Source organism: Myripristis murdjan, chromosome 20 (assembly GCF_902150065.1).
Source record: "Myripristis murdjan chromosome 20, fMyrMur1.1, whole genome shotgun sequence".
Lineage (NCBI taxonomy): Eukaryota > Metazoa > Chordata > Actinopteri > Holocentriformes > Holocentridae > Myripristis > Myripristis murdjan.
The window spans coordinates 13,961,388-13,981,408 of NC_043999.1; the positions used below are offsets into that span (position 1 = coordinate 13,961,388).

General features: G+C 45.0%; 3 protein-coding genes across 5 annotated transcripts; 2 read left to right on the forward strand and 1 right to left on the reverse strand.

Annotated features, from left to right (window-relative positions):
• The first annotated feature begins 982 nt into the window (after positions 1-982).
• Positions 983-3,181, forward strand: gtf3ab (general transcription factor IIIA, b). Its single transcript, XM_030079682.1, has 9 exons — positions 983-1,166; positions 1,309-1,403; positions 1,537-1,633; positions 1,763-1,851; positions 1,950-2,023; positions 2,103-2,183; positions 2,360-2,592; positions 2,785-2,838; positions 2,922-3,181. Exons 1-9 carry the CDS (start codon positions 1,053-1,055, stop codon positions 3,039-3,041), a joined length of 957 nt encoding a protein of 318 aa, XP_029935542.1. The 5' UTR covers positions 983-1,052; the 3' UTR covers positions 3,042-3,181.
• A 159-nt stretch (positions 3,182-3,340) lies between these two features.
• lnx2a (ligand of numb-protein X 2a) lies at positions 3,341-16,581 on the reverse strand. 2 transcript variants are annotated; one of them, XM_030079681.1, is made up of 11 exons: positions 16,435-16,581; positions 12,458-13,017; positions 9,674-9,909; positions 9,337-9,474; positions 8,778-8,977; positions 7,790-8,203; positions 7,145-7,318; positions 6,715-6,892; positions 6,368-6,593; positions 4,837-4,995; positions 3,341-4,117 (listed from the first exon to the last, which is right to left on the reverse strand). In XM_030079681.1, exons 2-11 carry the CDS (start codon positions 12,859-12,861, stop codon positions 3,982-3,984), a joined length of 2,265 nt encoding a protein of 754 aa, XP_029935541.1. In that variant the 5' UTR covers positions 12,862-13,017; positions 16,435-16,581; the 3' UTR covers positions 3,341-3,981. The 2 variants fall into 2 exon arrangements, with proteins under 2 accessions (XP_029935541.1, XP_029935539.1); XM_030079679.1 differs by lacking the exon at positions 16,435-16,581 and adding an exon at positions 15,583-15,693.
• si:ch211-140b10.6 (protein POLR1D) lies at positions 16,028-19,180 on the forward strand. 2 transcript variants are annotated; one of them, XM_030079683.1, is made up of 3 exons: positions 16,028-16,165; positions 16,731-16,805; positions 17,748-19,180. In XM_030079683.1, the coding sequence occupies exons 1-3, from the start codon at positions 16,140-16,142 to the stop codon at positions 18,232-18,234; spliced, it is 588 nt and encodes a 195-aa protein (XP_029935543.1). In that variant the 5' UTR covers positions 16,028-16,139; the 3' UTR covers positions 18,235-19,180. The 2 variants fall into 2 exon arrangements, with proteins under 2 accessions (XP_029935543.1, XP_029935544.1); XM_030079684.1 differs by lacking the exon at positions 16,028-16,165 and adding an exon at positions 16,199-16,336.
• The last annotated feature ends 841 nt before the right edge of the window (positions 19,181-20,021 follow it).

Consider the following 20,021-nt stretch of genomic DNA (forward strand, 5'->3'; position numbering starts at 1 on the left):
CGTGGGAGGGCACTGAGGTAACGCCCTGCAGCCTCTCAATAGGCCTTATGCACATAAGTCAGTCAAAGGTTTCACATGGGATCATGGCATGGGCGCAGAGGGTAGCCTCTAATGTTTAGATAGACAGATAGTGCTATTGGATTGTCTGTGTCCTATTAGCTAATAAAGAGTCATACTTTCAATCTGTCTTTGTTTGAACGGCCTTATGCAAAGCTGTAGCATTTTAAAAAATGGAGCAGTTTGAGTGTTTTAATAATTTGTTTTGTAATTAGATTTCAAGTTTCAGTGTTTAACTTTGTCATCAGCCCATAGGTCAGAGAAAAGTTGATGTAGTTTGAGGTTTGTGGCTTACAAAGGCCCTCGCTCAAGACTAATTTCTGACAACAATAAATCACGCCTATCAGAAAACAATATTAGAGAGCTGATAAGATTAAGATTAGAGCAGTAAATTCCATGTGTGTGTGTGATTAATGGAGACAGACAGTCGCCTCTCTCCCTCTCTCGCAACCACACATACGCACACAGTAGATCAGCAGATAGGGACGCATACAGCACGGAGCCCACATGACATTTTTAAAGCCCGTATCAATCAATGTGTGGGAAAAAGTCATGGATCCTCCCTGTGGTTGAGGTCAGTATGAATGGGATCACAATTAACACGGGCTGACTCGTCTTAACTAACTTGGTGGTCTGTCTTGTCTGCCTGCCCATTTCCTGACTATAAGAGACAATCAAGGTATGGGGGGCTTTGTAAGTGTGTTAAAGATGCCATATTTTCAATAAATGATTAGTTGATATTTTCATTTATTGTAGAAAAAAGCATCAAGTATGTTCTAACAAATGTCCTATATTTAAGTTACATCTTTTTATTTTGATCAATGAAGTTTTGTTTATGGAGCCGGGACACCCCTGTCTGCCACAAATTGGTTCACTCCAATAAGTTAAATTATGAACAGGTGAGTGGCTGATTGTAGGCCAGTAAATGTCCTGCACCTTGACACATTTTTGTCTGTAGCCACAACACCACATCTATCTAACAGCTGTTATTAAAGATGGGGGAGAGGTTGCAAAGTCAAAAAAGCTTTGTTTGTTCTTTTTTTGATTGTAAAGCCAAGTTCAGTAAGTCATGGAAGCTGGAGGCTCATCTGTGCAAACACACGGGATTGGTAAGTCGCTCTCAAGTGCTACAATAAGCCAAGCTGTTATTTGACAAGTACCGTGTTTAAACTGTTGATATTGTTTGCTTGACAATTATTTTTTTATCCCAATGACTGCTGGGTTTATCCGTCAACTGTGTCTCAACCTCAGAGACCCTTTTCCTGTGGGAGTTGTGACAAGAGCTTTTGCACTCGCTATCAGCTCACCAGACATGAGTTCAACCACAGTGGAGACAAACCACACAAGTAAGTTGCTGCGGACCTTTTCTGTGATCATTAAGAAACATAAAAATGCGACTTCATTTTTTTTTTTTTTTTTTTTTTTTTTGAGCTGCCTTTGGTCAAACTGCACTCAGTGCCCATCTGCCCTGATCTGCAGGTGTCTGCTTGAAGGATGCTCTGAGGTCTTTGTCACAAATGCCAGCTTGAAGAACCATATGGTTCGAGTTCACCAGCACCGGGAGAAGCAATATCAGGTACAATTTTCTGTCTGACTCTCTCGGTTCCCCTGTATCATTTTGTTTTGTCAAGTTTAACCAGGACAAAGGACAAATCAAAGCAGAACTGACTTGCTCCATCAATGTGATTTTGCTTTTGCGTTTCAGTGTGACCATCCAGGCTGTAAAAAGGGTTTCAACAAGAGGCGTCAGCTGAAGGCGCATAAGTGTGAGCACACACAGCTTCTGCCATTTCAGTGAGTATTGATTGGGTAAATGGTACAAGGATTATTTTTGATCTCAAATTTTGTTTTGTGCCCCATCATCACTAATTTTAACTCATACTTCCATACAGCTGTACTTTCAGTGGCTGTACAAAGGAATTTCCTACTCATGGAAAACTGCAGCACCATAAAAAAGTACATGAAGGTTGGTTGTTCTATCCAGAATGTCTTTAGTTCTTTTTAATTTGTAGTAAAAATAAGTGTATTTAGTAATGCAATTACAGGTTACCCTTGTAAGGAGGAAGACTGTTCCTTCAGGGGGAAGACATGGACAGAATATCAGAAGCACAGAAAGAAACATCAAGGTATGAATGGACTGTTGTGAAATGCATGTCTCTGCTTTTGGCATACTGCATGCTTTGCTACCCTTCTTGACCCATTAAGTCGGAATAGCAGCCCATAACATTAATTATGTAGACACAAATTGCTGTATTTCACTTCTTGCCACTGAATGGAAACACTGCTTCACTTGTGTTCTCAGTCAAGCTGCAGTGTGGAGAGTGCAAAAAGCTGTTTAACAACGCCTGGTTCTTGCACCAGCATGAGCTGAATGTCCACACTCGGGAGAAGAGGGTGTTCCCTTGCCCCAAACGAGGGTGTGACAAAAAGTTCACTAAGCGCTTCAACTTGGAGAGCCATGTACTGGGTGACCATGAGGGCAAGAAGCCCTTCAGCTGTGCTTATGCTGGCTGTAGGAAGAGCTTTGCCATGAAGGTTAGTACACCATCCCATTGTGTGATGCTGGGATTAACTGTTGGATCCCTACAGATTAAACAGGATGTGGCCAACTGAGTTTCTGTTATCAGAACAGGCATCCTCAACTTGAGTAACACCTGAGACTTCACTCATTGGGTGGGACTTGCTGTTGCAATGTACTAAAGTTTTTGATTTATCTCCTGTAACTAGGAAAGTCTTTGGCGACATGGCGTGGTGCATGACCCTTCAAAGAAAAAGCTGCAGGTAGTTTTTGCCTCTCCCCAAATTTGCTAATTAAAAAAAAAATGTCTCTTCCACACTTGTATAAGTTTTGTTGGCTTTTTCAGATGCTGCGTCCTAGAAAGAACCAGCCCTGGCGTAAGGCACAACAAGCCAGAATGGCAGCAGAGACCCGGAAACTAGCCGCTAAGCTGCAAAATACACAGCTGGTAGACACCAAACCATGAGGCTCCAGTGTACATGTCTTGCTTTGAACTATGACTATGTTCATTAAGGGTTGAACAAACCATTCCATAAGTTTCTTTTCAGATGCAATTTTGTTTATCCAAATATGAAGGGAAATAAAGCCTCACTGTTAAGCACTACATTAAATTTTCAAATGGTCTGACTCACAATTGAGAATACTTTGAACTGTCTTGGCTAACGTCAAACATGGTGAAAGTGCGTCAGTGTTTGCGTCGTGGAAAAACAGGGTGGATTTAGTCATTAATCCTTTTAAAGGAAATCTTTATTAAACAAACAGAACACACATTCACACACATGTATAAAACTCCAGCTGATTGGACAGCTGGTTGTCATGGTGATGAAGCCTAAGGGCAGCAGAGCCCCCAGGGTGCGGCAGGTTTCTAACAAGGCCTGGGGCTCGTTCAGGTGGATGCAACATTGGCGCTGAAGACAAAATTATGATTAGTGATTAGAATCATTATCCTAAATGACAGAGGACCACAGACTGTCTTAATACGATGTAATTCTATCTAAACCTATAACGTTGCATCCACCTGATTGCAGCCCTGGATTCTACTACAGCCCGGTGAGGTGAATACAGCCCAGATAGTCTGCTACAGTTACAGTAGTACTGCTCTCCCTGTGGGAGTGAAGACAACATGACCATATGTACACAGCAGTGTGTGTGTATGAGTGCAGTCTGTCGAGTGACGTGGCACGATCTGTATCAGTCCCCACCTGATCAGGACAGGCTTAGCCCAGTTGGGTCCTGCTGGGTCTACAACAGCTCTGAATGGTTTTTGGTCCTGGATAAGCCCAGTATGGAGCGATGTAGCATATAGCAGTTCACTTTGGCCAAGGCTGTTCCCAATATAGAACATTCTGGTTGGATTCAGTCTGGTGCGGCGCAGCTTTGCTCAGCCTGACTGTGATCCGGCCCGGCTATGCCAGGCTGCCGGGCCAGGAGACCACAGTGAGCGCCACCCGGCTGCGCTGCTCCTTAAGCATGGGCACCAGTGCCGAGTGGCTCATTCCTGCTGTTGACAGCCCGTTGACCGCTACGATCATGTCACCGCACCTAGGATGACACACCGAGACACACGTCAGCATGGATTACAAACAACACCTGACAGCCGGGAGTGATGTACCATTCAGAAAGCATTATATCGTGATGTATCATACGTGGAAAATCAAATTTGAGATGACAAAGTATCGGTTTGGCAGTAGGTTAGATAGCAAACAGAAAATTCAGTGAATTCTTTTGAAGGAGAGAGCACTGTGGAGATTTTTTTTTCCTAGTGAGACATGTAAAAAAAAAAAAAAAAAAAAGATTCAGGATAAAGAGGACCCAGGGGAGAAAATCCTGATGGACCGCTGCCCAGTTCAGTATAGGGCAATTAAATTTCAGATCCAGGGGTATATTAACGGCTACACCATCTCTGGGCACTGTTCTGAAACTTGAAGATTAATCAATGAATCCTCCAGTGAGCACAGGCCTCCACTCACTTACATCCCGGGATATGATGGCTAAATCCAAGGAGGCTCTCTCTATCCACCTTTTAATCTGCAGTATACAATTTACCTACATCTTTTACCCTCACATAAATCTTTAACATAAATTCAAAGTCCCTATTCGGATGGGGTTGCTTTGATTTTTCTCTCAAAACATCATTTTTGTTTATACAAGCAGTTTCTTGCATTGTGATGATCATCAATTGATTTACCCTCCTGTTCATCATTATATCACGGCTTGCATCAGGCTGTACTTAGTCACATGCAAGATGGCTGATCACTCACTTCAGGCGGCCATCGTAGTACGCAGGTGTTCCAAGGACGATGGTCTTTATAAAGAATGCCTGGTTGCTATGGTTTTCCTCGTATCCCCCGACGATGCTGAAGCCCCAGCTGCCAGGGTGGCTTCTTCGCAGTACAATCTCATGACTACTGTGGAGGTAGCTACAAGAAGAGACGATGCTCAGTGAAGGCATGCTGGAGAGGTATAGTGAAGGAAAGCTGCACTGAAGAAAGAGAGGGTTTAAAATACCTTTTCTTTTAATCAAAATGTGGCCTTAGTAGTGTGTAAATTTTACTAGTTCGTTTTGCTATTTTTGCCTCTCTAATTTGCTGGCATCCTTTAAGAGACAGAGAGTGTCCAGGAGGTAAGAGTACGAGTGAGAGAGGAGCATGAATGGTGTGTGGGAGGTGTGATGAATAAAAAAGATAGAGGCTGGCAAAGGGATGTGGAGTAAAGGAGGGCAAAGTAAGGTATGTTCTGTACCAGGCTGAGACGGATTGAGGGGAGGCCACAACATGTTCCTCCAACAATAATCTGCAGCTGTTGATGCTTATATCACAGTTCAGCAAAACACACACCATATGGACAGCAGCCTTGCATAACAACATTCAGAAAGATCTGCAAAGGGGTAATTCTAAAGTCATCGGATATTTTATGCCCGTGGAACATACTGAGCATATTTTTCATTAATTTTTGTTTCTGTAAAGCTTTTAAAAATTCTAATACATGATCATGTTTGAGCAAATACCATCAGGGTGTATCATAGCGGCTGTCTTTTATTTATCAAAATAAGCTGGATACCAGTGCAGAACCACTTTTTCATTCTTTCATTTTAATCATAACCTTCTAATAAGTAAAAAAAAAACCCAATAGAATGGTGTTTTACGGATGCTTTTCAATGTTTTCATTCTATGTGCATGAACTTGCCTACACATCAAACATTACCGCTGTGAAAAAAACTTTTCACCTTGGCCCTTTATAAACCTCCTTGCAATAAGAAAATGTTGGCTCTATTTACTCCGACAGAAATCACTGTGTGCTATCTCCTCTCTCCTTTTTCTTATTATTTGTGATAAAGTACTGTCAGAATCAAGGGTGGGTTTGTTAAAGGTCATCAGTGTTCCTCTAATATCTTTATTCTCAATACAATTTAATGTATGTTGTGTAGTATTTCATGATTTTTTTTTTTTTAATTATTATTCTAGGCATTCAAGCCCCATGTGGGATACAGGCCTAAAACAGCAAAAATATCAGCTGTGATATAGCTGACAAATTAATCGATTAACATTTCTCTTTTGAAACAAACATCTGAAATCATTATTGCTTGAGCTTTTCCATTCAACCACTAATACATAATGCCACGCTATTATAGAATCAGCCATCATGTCCAGCATCACGGCAGCACCCTGAAATGTATGGGCACAAAATTCTTCCAGCACATTCAAATCCATGCTGCACAACTAAATTCGAAGATAAATACACATTTAAACCTCCGTCCCTCTCCTCTTACGTCTCTTTCCTTGAGTCTCTTACCTGGGCAGGCCCAGCCACATGACCCACGAGGGGGACCAGCTGGCGTCGTACTCGCTGTCGTGAGCGTGAGGCAGCAGCTGGTCGTGGCCGTGCTCTTCCACCATGCTGACCTCCAGGGTCCTTAGCTGCACTGAGGGCGAGGCAGCACTGGCCTTCAAGGTGCCCACGGCCTCACTGTGGCTCAGGTAGGTCAAGTCCTGCCCATTGATACTAAGCAGGACGTCACCTACAGGACAGAAAGAGAGGGGGTTTTGATGCACTTTATATAAATGTTACAGAAACTAAATGGCCTGCTGTGATAATAAGTATTAATCCTAACCCATCCTCTTATTGTCCTGTCATTGTACCTCGTTTGATTCGTCCGTCCCTCGACAAGCAGCCGTGTGGTTGGACACTCGTCACAAAGATTGGCAGCTCGCCGCTCTTGCTGCCCCGCCCCCCTGCGACAGTCATGCCCAGAGACTCATGGGGCTCCTTCTTCACAGTGATATGTTTCTCCTTGCAAGTAACACACTGGGACAGGTCCTGAATGTCACACAGATGCAACACACACAGGTTCAGTCCCCGCCACAGCCAACGAGTCCACCAACAGCTGTGTGTCTGAATGTCCTTGAGCCTGCTGTGTCATTGCAAGTCACACCAGGCAAATCGGTGTGCTAAATTCCAACAATATGAATGTAACTCTTAAAATACTTGCATGTACGAACACACAAACATCTAGGCACACACACAAACACACATTCACTCCGGTCAACCCACATAAAAACCCCCACTCACTCTGTGGGTGCTGGTGCGGGAGAGGTGCATGGGCACAGGGCTCGGGGAAGAGCTGTGGTTGGGCAGGAAGTGATCAAGGCAGTAGAGGTCTCTGGTGGAGCTGGACTTTGGTGGTGGGGGAGGGGTCGGCTTGCTGGGTCGGCCAATTAGCAGATGGACTCTCTCACCGCTGGCCTATGAAGTCAGAGTCAGCGCTTTAGGAATAAGCCTGCAGCAGGCCTGAATAAACAGTGCTTCCTGATCCATTGTTTCATGAAGAAAAAAAATACACCCCAAAAAACCATCTTACTAAGCCATTTATTCTCAGTTCCCATTTGTCTTCAAAAAAGTGTTTTCCAATACTAATCAACCAGAATTTTCTTGAATCAAATGTCCTTTTTGTGATATTAGCGGGTTACCTGCCTTCTTTCAACATATTTATACTTGCTCCCAGAAAATGTCCTGAAACAACCGAAACTGCAGTGGAAACAAGTGGGACTGTGTAATCACACTGGCAAATGTCTTAACTTGTTTGGAGAAAAACAAGATCTTAACACTGAATAGGAGACTACATGACTTGGTAAAAAGGAGGGTTTTTTTGCAATGTAGAAATATTACCAAGACAAATCCAGTATACATGACTTGTGAAGCTGAATCCAGTTTTACCTGTATGATCTGTGCGGCCTGTTCCGGGGTGCCATGGCGAAGGTCCTGGTCATTGACGGCCAGCACGCGGTCATTACTGCACAGCCTGCCGTCCTTGGCTGCCAGGCCTCCCTCCAACAGGTCCAACACAAACACCCCCGCCTCGTCAGTCCGCCTTACCAGCTTGATGCCCAGCTGTTCTGATGAGTCCCGCTTATGCAGGGTGATTCTCAGACTGGCAGGGCTGGAGGGGGTGCCCTCAGGGGTGGAGCAGGGGGCATGGGGCACGGCCGGGGTGGAGGAGGAAGAGGAGGGAGGTGCCCGGGAGGCACAGCGGCGCTCCCTAAGTACAGTCAGCTGCAGAGTCGTGCAGGGGCGTGCCAGTGTAGAGCGGGCAAAACTGTGGGGCACATTACTGATGTCCACATTGTTCACCTTGGGAGAGAGAGACGTTGCAGGAAAGTCAGTGCAGTGAAGGTGAATCGAGGTAAAACACGGCATGGATTTTGGAAGAGGGAGACAAATTAATCTGAAATCCTTTTCAAATTCAAATGACCAATGGGAATGAGGTGAGTGGGTCTTATTAGCAGACCTTTTCCCACAGCCTTTTTTCCATAGATATTCCACTCAGAGGAGACAGAGGAGAAAGCCTAGGAACAAGGTGAAATATGAGGGCACTATGAGTCTGACGGTGACAGAGGCAAATCTCTTCCTGTCCCGAACCTGCTCAAAAAGTCTCACCATGGGAATTGAATGACTAATATAGCCTCCCTTAATAGCGACTGTCAGGGTAAACCTTGGGCAAAGCACTTAACCACAAATTGCTCAAGTGACGCTGTTCAGTGGCCCACAGCTGCTGAGCCACTCCCTTCCTAACTGTATGAAAATGAAGCAGTGAAAAGGTTGCTGTGGAAAAAAAAGAGTATGCATGCTCAGCAAATCTTCCCAATAAAAATGATAGAACAGTGGGTAAGGAGCAAAAGTGGAACTAACCTTTGCGGGTTCTCACCTGTAGTATCTGATCCCCGGCCAGCAGCCTCCCGTCTCGTGCAATGACGCCGTCACGGTACACTTCTTGAATCACGATGTTAATGAGAGGCGTCTCGTTTCCCCCGACGATGCTGATTCCCAGCTCAACATAAGGGTTGGCACGGTGGACTTCTATGGTGGTTATCTCTCCTTCAGGAAGAGACGGCAACTTCACACAGCCTACAGAAACACATTAAAAAGTCACATTTCAGATCTTCTTTATCTATAAGATCATGTCTGAATGTGATTATCCTAACTCTATCTGCTGGAATGATATCCATGGGAGAAAACATAGAGGGAGAGAGTGATCCCCCTCTCTAATTCAGCAACTTCTTGACGTCTAACCCTGTGATCATACTGGGAAATGTGAATGTGTATGAATAAATGAACATGAATTGGGGTGTTGATTGAAAAGACCATGCTCAGTCAAGTCTCCCTGGGTAACTCACATTACTCCCACAGTCATAATGCACACAAAAGGAAAGCTTAAGGAAAGGAAGCCTAAGGAAGACACCCAAATGGAAGAAGTGAAGCCATACCCTCTTCAGCGGAGAGAGGCGGTGATTCAGGGCAGTCCCAGCCAGAGGAGGCGGAGCTCACAGAGCGGAGGAGGTGGATGCAGGGATTACTGAGAGGCCGCTTCACCCTGGGCACAACACACTCCAACCCCACCACGCCTAGAAATGACACAAATTTTGAAATAAATCAGCTGATTCAAGTAGTTACACAGATACCTTTGCTACTGTGTCTTTTATCTCAGTCTAAACTGGACTTTATTTCCAACCTAAAGGTCTTTACCTTATCTTATCATCTCAGGTTGACAGAAGTTTCAAGCAAGTGTGGCCTAGCTAGTACAAGGACAGAGGATTAACTCACTGTCTTCCTCGGTGCTCTCCTCAAAGGCAGGGTTGTCGAGGCCAGGGTCATCCGTCCACATGGGCGTGCTGCTGCAGGCCGTGGGGACCCTGCAGGGGGGTGAGGGGCTGTTCTCCCTCAGGTCTGTTTGTGGTGAGCGGGGTGACCTGGGAGGGGTGTTTGCCATAGCTCGCTCGTCCCCACTCTCGCTGCGGGGACCGTCCACACTTGTCTGCTGACATCGCGTCCCAGGACACCTTTAACAGAGCAGCAGATGGGCTTAATGAAACAGCTATCCAGTGCCAGTTGGCTAGTCTGTCAATGAAGCTCCTCATCAGTTGATGTAATGTAATGCTTTATTGACCCCTGCAGGGAAAAACCCTTTTGGCTTGTGCCATCCATGAGGTCAGAGTTAGGGGTCAGCTACAAAACAACATACAAAACAACACTTCAGCAGGTCAGGTTCATGCTTATGTGGTGACTTAAACCCCACAGTTGTCTCGGATCACAGTGCAAAGCTCTTCCGCCAAAGAAACACTTGTTGTTTCCAGTGTTTAACCTGGCCACACATGCACATCCTCTGTAATCAGATCAGGCACTCCACCTTGACCACCACGGGACTCTGTGGCCCAGTATACTCATCATTTAATCTAATAGACGGCGTTCAGCCCTTAATCTTCATCACAAACAGTGCTGATTGACAAAGTCGCACAGCAACAGCCAAGTCATCCCACCCCTGGCTCCTGTTCCTATCTTAGACCTAAGTCTGTAGCGTAAGGGAGAGGCAATCCCACGTGGGCCAGAGGTTTAATCTTTACCCTAATAAAGAAAGTCACGTCAGCCCTAATAGTGACTCCTTTTGATCTGTCTGGAACCATCTTTCCTCCTCTTTACATTGGCAAGGCAAGAGCAAAGATTTACTCCTGGGGCCACACTGGTATGTACTCTTCTTAAAATGTGACTGATAAACGTGAAGTGGGTAAGAGTTATGAAGTACTGAGCCACAGGTTTGACGGCTTACCATCAGATCTAAGAAAAGCTACAAGTGAGTGCAGGAACATACTTGCTGCTTCTTTGGCCTATTAACAAACTTAGATGCAGTTCCCAAAGCAAGACTAGGACAAGGCTAAGACCTCTGGTGGGGGTCCCGTGTCAAAATAGCTGACTAAGGAAAAGGTTTTAGTTTAAGCAACAGCTTGTTTGCTATAGCTTGTTAGTGTGAGCTCGTTAAGGAAAATCCCCTGCGAGACTTAACTGACGAGTTAAGTGGGTAATGTATAACCAATCAAAAAGCAAGTGTCAAAACAGTAACTACACATTCCTTGGCAGCAGACATCAGTTCAAGGAATCCAACCCATCAGAAAACTGTTCCTGAATCAATAATCATTAGATCATGATTAGCAACTCAACTGGAGTTGTTGTCCTGGAAGCAGTTTCCCACATTTGAGCATGTTCTAATATGTACCAAGTAACGTAAAGCCCTGTTTCCATAGCATTAAGACTACAAGCTGTGTAAATTCTCCAAGCGCTGTTACATTTAACTAGATAATCTTTACAAGTAACAACCAAAACAGAAAATCATCTGGGTTCCCCTTTTGCAACCCACCCGCTCATCCATAAACACACACATAAACACGGTCTTCTGTTTGTTTATGTGCAAGGCAGGAGAGACAGAGGAAAAGATATAAAAAGAATAGAGGGAGAAAGAAAAAGAGAGATGGAGGGAGGGAGCAGGTGAGAGAAAGATGGCACCTCGCCATGCTAAGACCCGCTGACCTGACATCCCGCAGTGTCCTACTCACCAAAGACCAGGGTTGCCCTTAGCCGTTTCACAGAAGAAATGGTTGAAAAGGTCTCTGGTGTTGAAGTTGCTCAGCATGGTTGCAGAATGAGAAGCTTCTTGTCAGCCAACCCATGACTGTGGTAGGGAACCACTAATCCCCCATCACATGACCTACAGCACAATAATCCCCTCAGGGTCTCACAGCACCTGGTCCAAATGGGTCAAAAGCCAAACCATGTGGATGGACTGAGACCCTTCAAATGACCGCCGTTGACTCTAACCCATTCTCACCTACGATCTAAAGCACAGAGTGAATCCCCCCTCAGGTTCCCACCAGAAAAGACACAATCTGAGGATGGAGGTGTTTCAAATGCAGATCACTCCTTGACCAGTGGTTATCAAGACACCATTCAGAGAATAAGCATATATGTGTGCAAAGAGGTGACGTTTTAGTCCATTTCAGTAGGTGTTCGATCCATCTGTTGTCTTTGCGAGTCATTTGATTGACAGTAACATAACAGCAATTCATACCTGTATTAGGTTTATGTGTCAGATTATGTGTACATTGAATTACATGAATCAAATCTGTGTTTATCACATGTACCCTACCTGTGCACTTCCTTTTCATATGACGTTATGACATGATATACATTTTAGTGCACCTTTAATTACCTTGTGCTCTGTTGTGCTCTGTTTCAATGAATTCTGAAGTCTGAATGCCGATAAATGGTTTTTAGTCAGTTTGCCACCTGATTTATCATAAAATGTGTTGCATATTTTACCAATCTATGCAGGTCTTATGCATTAGGTTGTACTTGAAGCTGGATTTATACATTTTCATTCAAATCTGTGAAAAATTGGAAAGTGTCGTGATACAAATCATATTGTGACCCACATATTGTGATACGTATTGCACTGTGAGGTCCATGACAACACCAGCCCTACTGTCTGTATTAACATATGCAACAATTAGTCTGTTAGAGTGTGTGTGTGTGTGTTTGTGCTCACTCTTGCATGGGTACCTGTGTTTGAGGTGCGCCTCCAGGTCACAGCGGGGCATGCTGAGGGAGCAGATTGGTGTTAAAGGACAGGACACAGAGAGCTTGTCCAGCAGCTTGTGCACCAGGATGCTGGACCTGCGGCAGGCCTGCAGTTGGAGCCGCGTCCTGTCCAGCGGGCAGAAGTCCCTCTCCTGCAGGAAGCTACGCAGGCAGCGGGCGCAGAAGGTGTGGCCACACGGCGTGTCCAGCGGCTGGACCAGGGGCTGCAGGCAGATGTGGCACACCAGGTCATCGTCCACCTCCAGACGGTAGTTGTAAAGGTGATTCTCCCAGTTGCGGTGGATCTGGCCACACTCGGGACACAGAGCCTCCAGGGCCGGCTCCACTGGCCCGGCTGGACCCACCTCACAGCCCGGGCTGCCCATCTCCGCTCCTCCAACCCGCTTCTGCTTTGGCACAAATGACTCCAGTGGGGGTTGCAGTGGGGTTCTGGAAAGGGCACGCGCTCCTATCCCATAAGCTTTAGAGGACGAGCAGGCGACAGAGGACAGCTGCCCCCCAGTGGCTGATGGCACATCACCCTGCAGGTCGGAGGGCAAAGACAGAGGGTTAAACAGCTGTTTCAGAAGCACAACAAGTGTCTGCTTACGTGCTCGTGCATTTATTCATGTTGTAAATGCTTTGCACACGTGGGCCCACATGTTTGCATGAATGTGTGTATCAGAGAGATAGGGAGAGGCACTGTGTGCTCCTGTGTGTGTGTGTATGTGTGTGCGTGCACGCGTACAGTATGTGTGTGTGTGCGAGTGTGCTGAGATTATGTATTGCTGCTCCTGCCCACTAATCTGCCACTATAATCTCTCTTTTGCTCTCGCCTGCCACAATCTTCCAATTCCACAGAGAGGGAATTATCTGGGATTGAGGCAGAGAGAGGACACAGATCAGAGGAAGAGGGATTGAAAGAGCAATAGAGAGGAAAATAGTGCCAGAGAGAGTAAGTGAGGGGCACAGAGAGAGAGAAAGACGAAGGAAAGGGAGAAAGAGAGAGGAAAAGGTGACGTAAGAGAATCATAGGACTGAAAAAAAAAACCTGACAGATGAGACAGAAGTGGGGAAAGAAAATCACAAAGAAAGGGGATGGTGGGGAGTCAGCAGAGGCAAGTGATGCTCCAAGTGGGAATCAAAGACCCAGCAGACAAAGATAGTGACAGCCAAGAAAATAGCAGAAATTCTTCAAACGCAGCTCTCGGTGAACAATCACCAGGACTTGATATTTTACTCTTTTTTTCCCCTCTCTTTTGTCGCAAGCCATGTGCAAAGCAGGGAACCGTTTTTAAAGCAGAAATCGACCTGCTTACCGCTCCACCGAGCACAGTGAAACGCAGCGGCTAATGAAGTGTTCAAACTGGTCATTTCCACTGTGTTTCACACCAAAAAATGGTGTAGAAGCTCTGCTGGTCTATTAGCTGAGTCCCTCTGGGGCTGATACATTGCTATTGACAGACAGCAGGGGGCGTGCTTCACCACATAGCAGGCCAGCCAAGCCACAGTGACTACCTGCCTCTGTTCCACTGAGGGTCTGCTCCTGTCTCCATGACGACCTGGAGCCTGTTCAGTGGGGCTTGACATTCAGAGTGTAGCCAGAGAAGGATGCAGCGGAGCTACACAACAGATGCACTTCTCTCAGCAGGACGCTCCGCTCCTCCTCCTACAGACTGAAAGCTTGTTACAGAGTAGAGACGATGACAGCCCCTTGTTTTGTGTTTTCCTTTGTTGTTGTTTTTATTTGCTCTCGTCTCTGTGACTACTCATTTCTGTGACAACCTGTCTCTGTCTCCTTGACTACCGGACCGGTAGTTCTTATTTCAGTCTCCTTAAGTACGTGCTCCTGTCTCTGTGTGACTAGCTGCTTCTGTCTCTATCCCGCAGCTGGACATGAATTAATCATGAGGACACAAGGCTTCTCTCTGTTCCTATAACAAAGCTCTGACATCACCACATCACACGCACACACACACACACACACACACACACACACACACACACATGCACATACAGATTTGAAGACATCCATGCATGCATGCAAGCATCAATCTCCACAAACAAGAGCAAACACACACATACACACACACACACATGCACTGTGTCATTTTGGGGCACATGACACTGAGAATTTCGTTCATCAATAAGTTCAGGCTTCAGGTCCTCACAGTGCCAGCCACAAAAACACACCATTTTAAACATAGTTGCACTCAGTTGCAACAGATTCCCTTACACATGCCATTTAAAGACAAACACTTAATAGCTTCCATGAAATAGCTCCCTTTTAATCCCAAAAGAGACTGTGTGTGAATATGTGTGTGTGTGTATGTGTGTGTGAGAGAGAGAGAGTCTGTGTTTGTGTTTGTGGGTGTGTGTGACTGTGTCTGTGTCCAAGGCCGGGGTGGCATTGTCAGTGCATTCACTGACTTGGTTTGCTCTCTATTCATAAATAACTGTCTGGGCCCTGCACCTGTCCATGCTATAGCAGACCTGTCATTTCTCACAGATGACATCTACTCTGACTCTGAGACAGAAAATGCCCAGAAACCATCTCGCATGCAGAAATGACATTTCCATCTAAGATAAAATGATGTTTTAGCCCATAGATTTAAAATCTGAGGTCCTGTCGGCTTAGCCTACATTTTCATAAACCCCTATCGTCATCTCTTATCTTAAGCAATTTTTCAGAAAGGCGATTGGCTGCTTGGAAGAATAGGCCATGCTACTATTTTGCAAGGTCCGCTGCAATGGGCTGCTTCTTTCTCACAACAGAGACATGCAATGAACCATCAAAAAACTGACATTGATTTAATTGAAAAAAATTTTTTTTTTTGGCACTGCCATAGTCTTAATGTGCTTCATCTATGCACCGACTGCAGTGTCATGATCTATAAGCGACCCATAGGCGTTGAATACATTTGATTAGACCAGAGCATTTTTTTTTTTTTTTTTTTTTTATCATTGCCCCCATCTGTCTGACTCCATCCCACCCTCCAGGAGCGGAACAGGACAGATGAAGCGACAATGGCAATATCAATGCAAAGCTACACACAGTGACACAGTGGACGTGCAAGCAGAAGATATGCATATGAATATAATATTACCTATTCCGGCTTCTCCTTCGTGCCGTGAAACTCCAGCCCCGGGGAAGGGGGACAATTAGCGGAGGGACCTCAATCACGCGTTCACCGCAACGGACCGCTCCGCAACCGCACGAAAACGCCCCCGTGCCTCCCTCGGCCACCGGACCGCCCATCGCCTCCAGCTCCACTGTCCGTCACCGGCGTGGGCGGGGCAAGCAGCTGTCAATCAAACTCGACTCATAGCTGGTCTGAGAACTGCCTGCCTAGAACGCGAAAATACACTATTTCCCATTGTACAGCATGAACGTGATTATTACACGAAATAAAATTTATTTCCACATATGTTAGACCCATACTTCTTTATTTTATTTTGCCGAGTGGTTGTCGTTTTGTGTCAAAAGAAACGACTTGAAATTTGTGTCTGGGAACGGCGAGGCATCGCTAAGGTCACAAAATGACAGGGGTCTTGAGCGGAAGGCCCACCTCGGAGGAGTAAACAAAAAAAGAAAAGACGTGCACATTTTTTGATTTCTGTCTTGTCTCCAGATTTATTAAAGCCTGCTTTTGACTGCGGCACGATGGCAGATGATAGTGAATTGGAGAAGTATGTACCATAAGCAGCGTAGGCTACTCATTTTTTGTGTATGCTATGCTAATATCGTACTAACTTTGTTTTGGTAGGCTAACACTAAAACCCATCCTTCCGTAAAACTGGTTAGGAAGGTTATTTTTTGGACGACAGCTGCTGTGAATTGGATTTGTGCGGCGTGTATAGGTGTGTGTGTGTGTGTGTGTGTGTGTGTGTGTCTTGGAGAAAGAGAGAGCAGCGCCTACAATGTTTATAGTGGCTGTGAAGAAATACTGCCACCATACCTTCACCGCGTGTTACTATCGTTATAGCGATCCGTGCTGTGTGGTTAAAGGTCGGCTAAAACAGGCTCCTCTGCCGAGACTGTGCTGATTCAGCAGCTCAGGTCAAACCAGGACACGCTGCCCCTCATTCACTGATTCACTACCTCCTCTCCTCTCCACTCCACTCAATTATATTGCCCCACCTTGGCTCCCTCCATCACTCTTTGCACCATCTCTGTCCTCTGTACTTCAAACACACTCCTATTTTTTTTTATTATTGTTAACCATCTCATTATCCGCTTTAATAATCCACCCAGGCATGCAATAGAGGAGCTGCTGAGGGAGACTGACAGGGCTCGGGTGAGAGCTGAGACCATGGGCCCTGCAGGATGGTGAGTGCCTGCTGCCTGCACAATATCTGGCCTGTCATCTGTATCAGCCTTGACAGATCTGTAATTTATGCTGCTTCTTATCAGTGTAGCTGTACTTTGTGCATCTGGGATTGTACCAGCTCTGCCATGCCGCTGCCTGCTGCCACCCTGGATCTTTTGCTTCGCTGTATTGGTCTGTGTAGTCATGCTGTCTTACTGCAATACCGCTTGTGCGCCTGATGCACCTGCAAAATTAGAAGTATCATAAGGAAACCCACTGATAAACCCTTATAGGGTTTTAAGGGGGCGTTTCCTGCGTAAGTGTGTTGTGCATTTTCTTGTCATTTGGTCTTTATTAATATGCATACATAATATAAATAAAACCAAACCAGTTCAAAGTAAAGTGATTGTTATTGCTTACAAGACTGACTGATTAGAGGAATTATATTTGTATAACCCGAGATGGAAAGTAACTGTGCATTTACTCAAATACTGTAGCCATGGTAAGTGCAGTTTTCAGGCACAAATACTTTAGTATTTTCATATGTGAGACTTTATACTTTTACTGCACTTTCAGAGGGGGATATTGTACTTTTTACCCACTACATTTACTGTATATGATGGCTGCAGTTGGCTGCTGTTAATGGTTACTGTTAAGAATAAGCTTTTACATGCAAAACAAAAAATATAATGAATAGTTAGAATGTAGCCATGCAGTGCAATGTTAAAATACCTCCTACAGTTTAATGCATAAATTATTTAACACTCTGGAAGGAACCATTCTGCACAGTGAATGCCTGTACTTTTCACTCTTAACATTTTGCTGATAATACGTCTATACTTCATTACCATTGAGAATGCATGACTTTTACTTTTAATGGAGTGTTTTCTATTATCGTGTTGCTTCTTGGTGTGTCAGATGTCAGATGTTGAGTGTTTGTCCGTCCCCTCTGGTCCTGTTAGGATGAAGTGTCCCCTGCGGAGCACCAACAAGCGCTTTCTCCTCAACACACTGCGCTCCACGGGCCTGCAGCGCCGCCCCAGTGGGCCCGCGGCAGGAGAGCCCACCACAAGGGGGCGCCCGAGAAGTGTGTCCCAGAGCCGGGACAGCAGGAGCCGCAACAGAACACCCCCCAGACATCACAGAGCTAATGGAGGCCACACAGACTATAAATATCACCACAGGGACAGCGGCAGTAAGGGTGATAAGAGACACGACAGAGACAAAGGAAAACGAGAAGACAACAAGGAGCAGAGGCACAGGAAACACAGCCACGACAGAGACAGTGACACACACAGACTGAACAGAGGCGGTTCACCAGGTGAGGGCCGCTCCCTGTCCGGCCGCCAGCACAGCGCGGGCTCCTCCCACAGCTGCAGTCCGCCCGCCCCGCGCAGGAGCCGCTCACGTTCACCCGCTGGGGACGCGCATGATAGAAGGAGGAAATGACTTGACTGACATTGCTTTGCTTTTTAATGCAAAGGTGCTGGTGCTTCCTGTGGATTTTCTTGTGAGGAAGAAAAATGGGGGTGTCTTTCCAGAGAGTCAGGGAAGTGAACAGACTGACCTGATCTGAGGAACATAACTAGTTGTCAGATGTAGTTTTTATTTAAAGTATAGGCCATTTTTTTCTTTTTGGACTGCGACATGTTACTCATAAGATGTGACACAATGTCTGCCCAAAAAATAGCCCATATGTTCTTCTGCAACAAGTGATAGTTTTTTATTACTTCAGAGAGGACTTTTTTTTTTGTTGCAAACCATGTTGCACTTATTGTTGCGGTTAGCTTCATTGAGGTATCATCCTATTAAATTGTTTTTGTAACAAATGGCAAAGATAAATTCCCCCCTGTCAAAATATTTCCTCTTTCATTTAAAGGTTTCCACATAATGTCAAATCATATAGACCTCTGACAAAACATTATGAACGACCCAAAGCAGGCTGCACTTTCATTTTTGATTTAGTTGAGGAGGATTTGATCGTGGTTGGGGTAGGGGGTAATTTACAAATTTCTCTCACATTTTGTGATTAATGGTTTGGTGTTACACCTAGAGGAGGTTTGATTTCAATTATAATGTCATTAGCATTCTTCTGTCATTGCTCACTGTTTGCAATGTTTACATAAGCCTTGCTGTCGCCACTGGGTAAGCACATTTTATCGTGTCTCCAACTTTTTGACATGTTTATACCAGCTATCAGAAACGTCTTTGTTTGTGAAAGGAAAAGAATAGCCATGTTTCCCTGACACTCCTACTGGCTCCTGACATTTCTTGAATGCGGCAGCGTGGCCTTCATCGTGCAATTCTGTACGAATCAATCTCATAACAACAAAAACAACAATAGGTAGTCATAATTTATGGTAGTTATAAATTAAGAGATAAAGTTTTACCAATACTTTCGTATCAGTGAAATATATTCCAATTGGAATAGTCATAATTTAGTGATTACAACATACATGTAGTTGTATTCAAAGTAAAATATTTAATTGATTTTGTTGTTTTCCACTTGGTTTATTATATTTTTATATACATTTTCTGGTCACAATGGTTGTGTGCAAACGTTTTAGCGGGGTCATAAGGGCTCCTCCAGGACAGCAGGTGGACATTTGCTCAAGCGTTGAATCCGTAGGTTGTTCCATCTGCTGTTTATGCCCGCTCTCTCCATTTGGCCTGTCTCCATGCATTTAAGCTTACCATTTTATTGTTCTTCAGCCACAGCTTTTTATATACGCTGCAACTGCCAGTCTCTATGGTCAATAACTTGGCATGATTACCCACAGGCCTATCATGCAGCAAAGTTGCACTGCATTACTTCTCGCTTAAGCCATTACGCAAAATCCTGGAGCGACTATATTGCGTTTTACGTCCGTCATGCTTCATAAAACACGTTGTCCATCTCCATTGTGGTGGAGAATTGCTTCGGTTAACTGTTTCCTTCCTCTTTGAATCAATGGTCAAATATAAACACCATTAAGCCACAGTGCACAGGGCGATTTCTATGGAATTGGTTTACTTGAACTTTATTGCATCGCCGAGTGCCCCATTAAGATACCGCGGAAAGTGCCATAATTGCTTTTGAAGAACCCAGTGCAAATAACCTGTTGATATTCCTATCAAGGTAAAAGCCCGCTCGTCCTGTACAATTTGCCTGAAAAATAGGCAAATTACAGCGAGCATGTGGCAGCGATTTAAAATGTTGAATAAAATGAGCCTGTCAACTCGCTGGCCGCGCGGAC

Bases quoted from the DNA above. Each gene is read 5' to 3' on its own strand.
- lnx2a (XM_030079681.1), bottom strand. From the start codon at position 12,861: ATGGGCAGCCCGGGCTGTGAGGTGGGTCCAGCCGGGCCAGTGGAGCCG. The intron at 8,978-9,336 runs GTATGGCTTCAC...GTGTTTCTGTAG, and splicing joins GCCTCTCTCCGCTGAAGAGG to GCTGTGTGAAGTTGCCGTCT. The intron at 8,204-8,777 runs GTGAGAACCCGC...CTCTCTCCCAAG, and splicing joins CCGGGGATCAGATACTACAG to GTGAACAATGTGGACATCAG.
- gtf3ab (XM_030079682.1), top strand. From the start codon at position 1,053: ATGGGGGAGAGGTTGCAAAGTCAAAAAAGCTTTGTTTGTTCTTTTTTT. The intron at 1,634-1,762 runs GTACAATTTTCT...TTTGCGTTTCAG, and splicing joins ACCGGGAGAAGCAATATCAG to TGTGACCATCCAGGCTGTAA. The intron at 2,024-2,102 runs GTTGGTTGTTCT...ATGCAATTACAG, and splicing joins CCATAAAAAAGTACATGAAG to GTTACCCTTGTAAGGAGGAA.
- si:ch211-140b10.6 (XM_030079683.1), top strand. From the start codon at position 16,140: ATGGCAGATGATAGTGAATTGGAGAA. The intron at 16,166-16,730 runs GTATGTACCATA...TAATCCACCCAG, and splicing joins GATGATAGTGAATTGGAGAA to GCATGCAATAGAGGAGCTGC. The intron at 16,806-17,747 runs GTGAGTGCCTGC...TGGTCCTGTTAG, and splicing joins ACCATGGGCCCTGCAGGATG to GATGAAGTGTCCCCTGCGGA.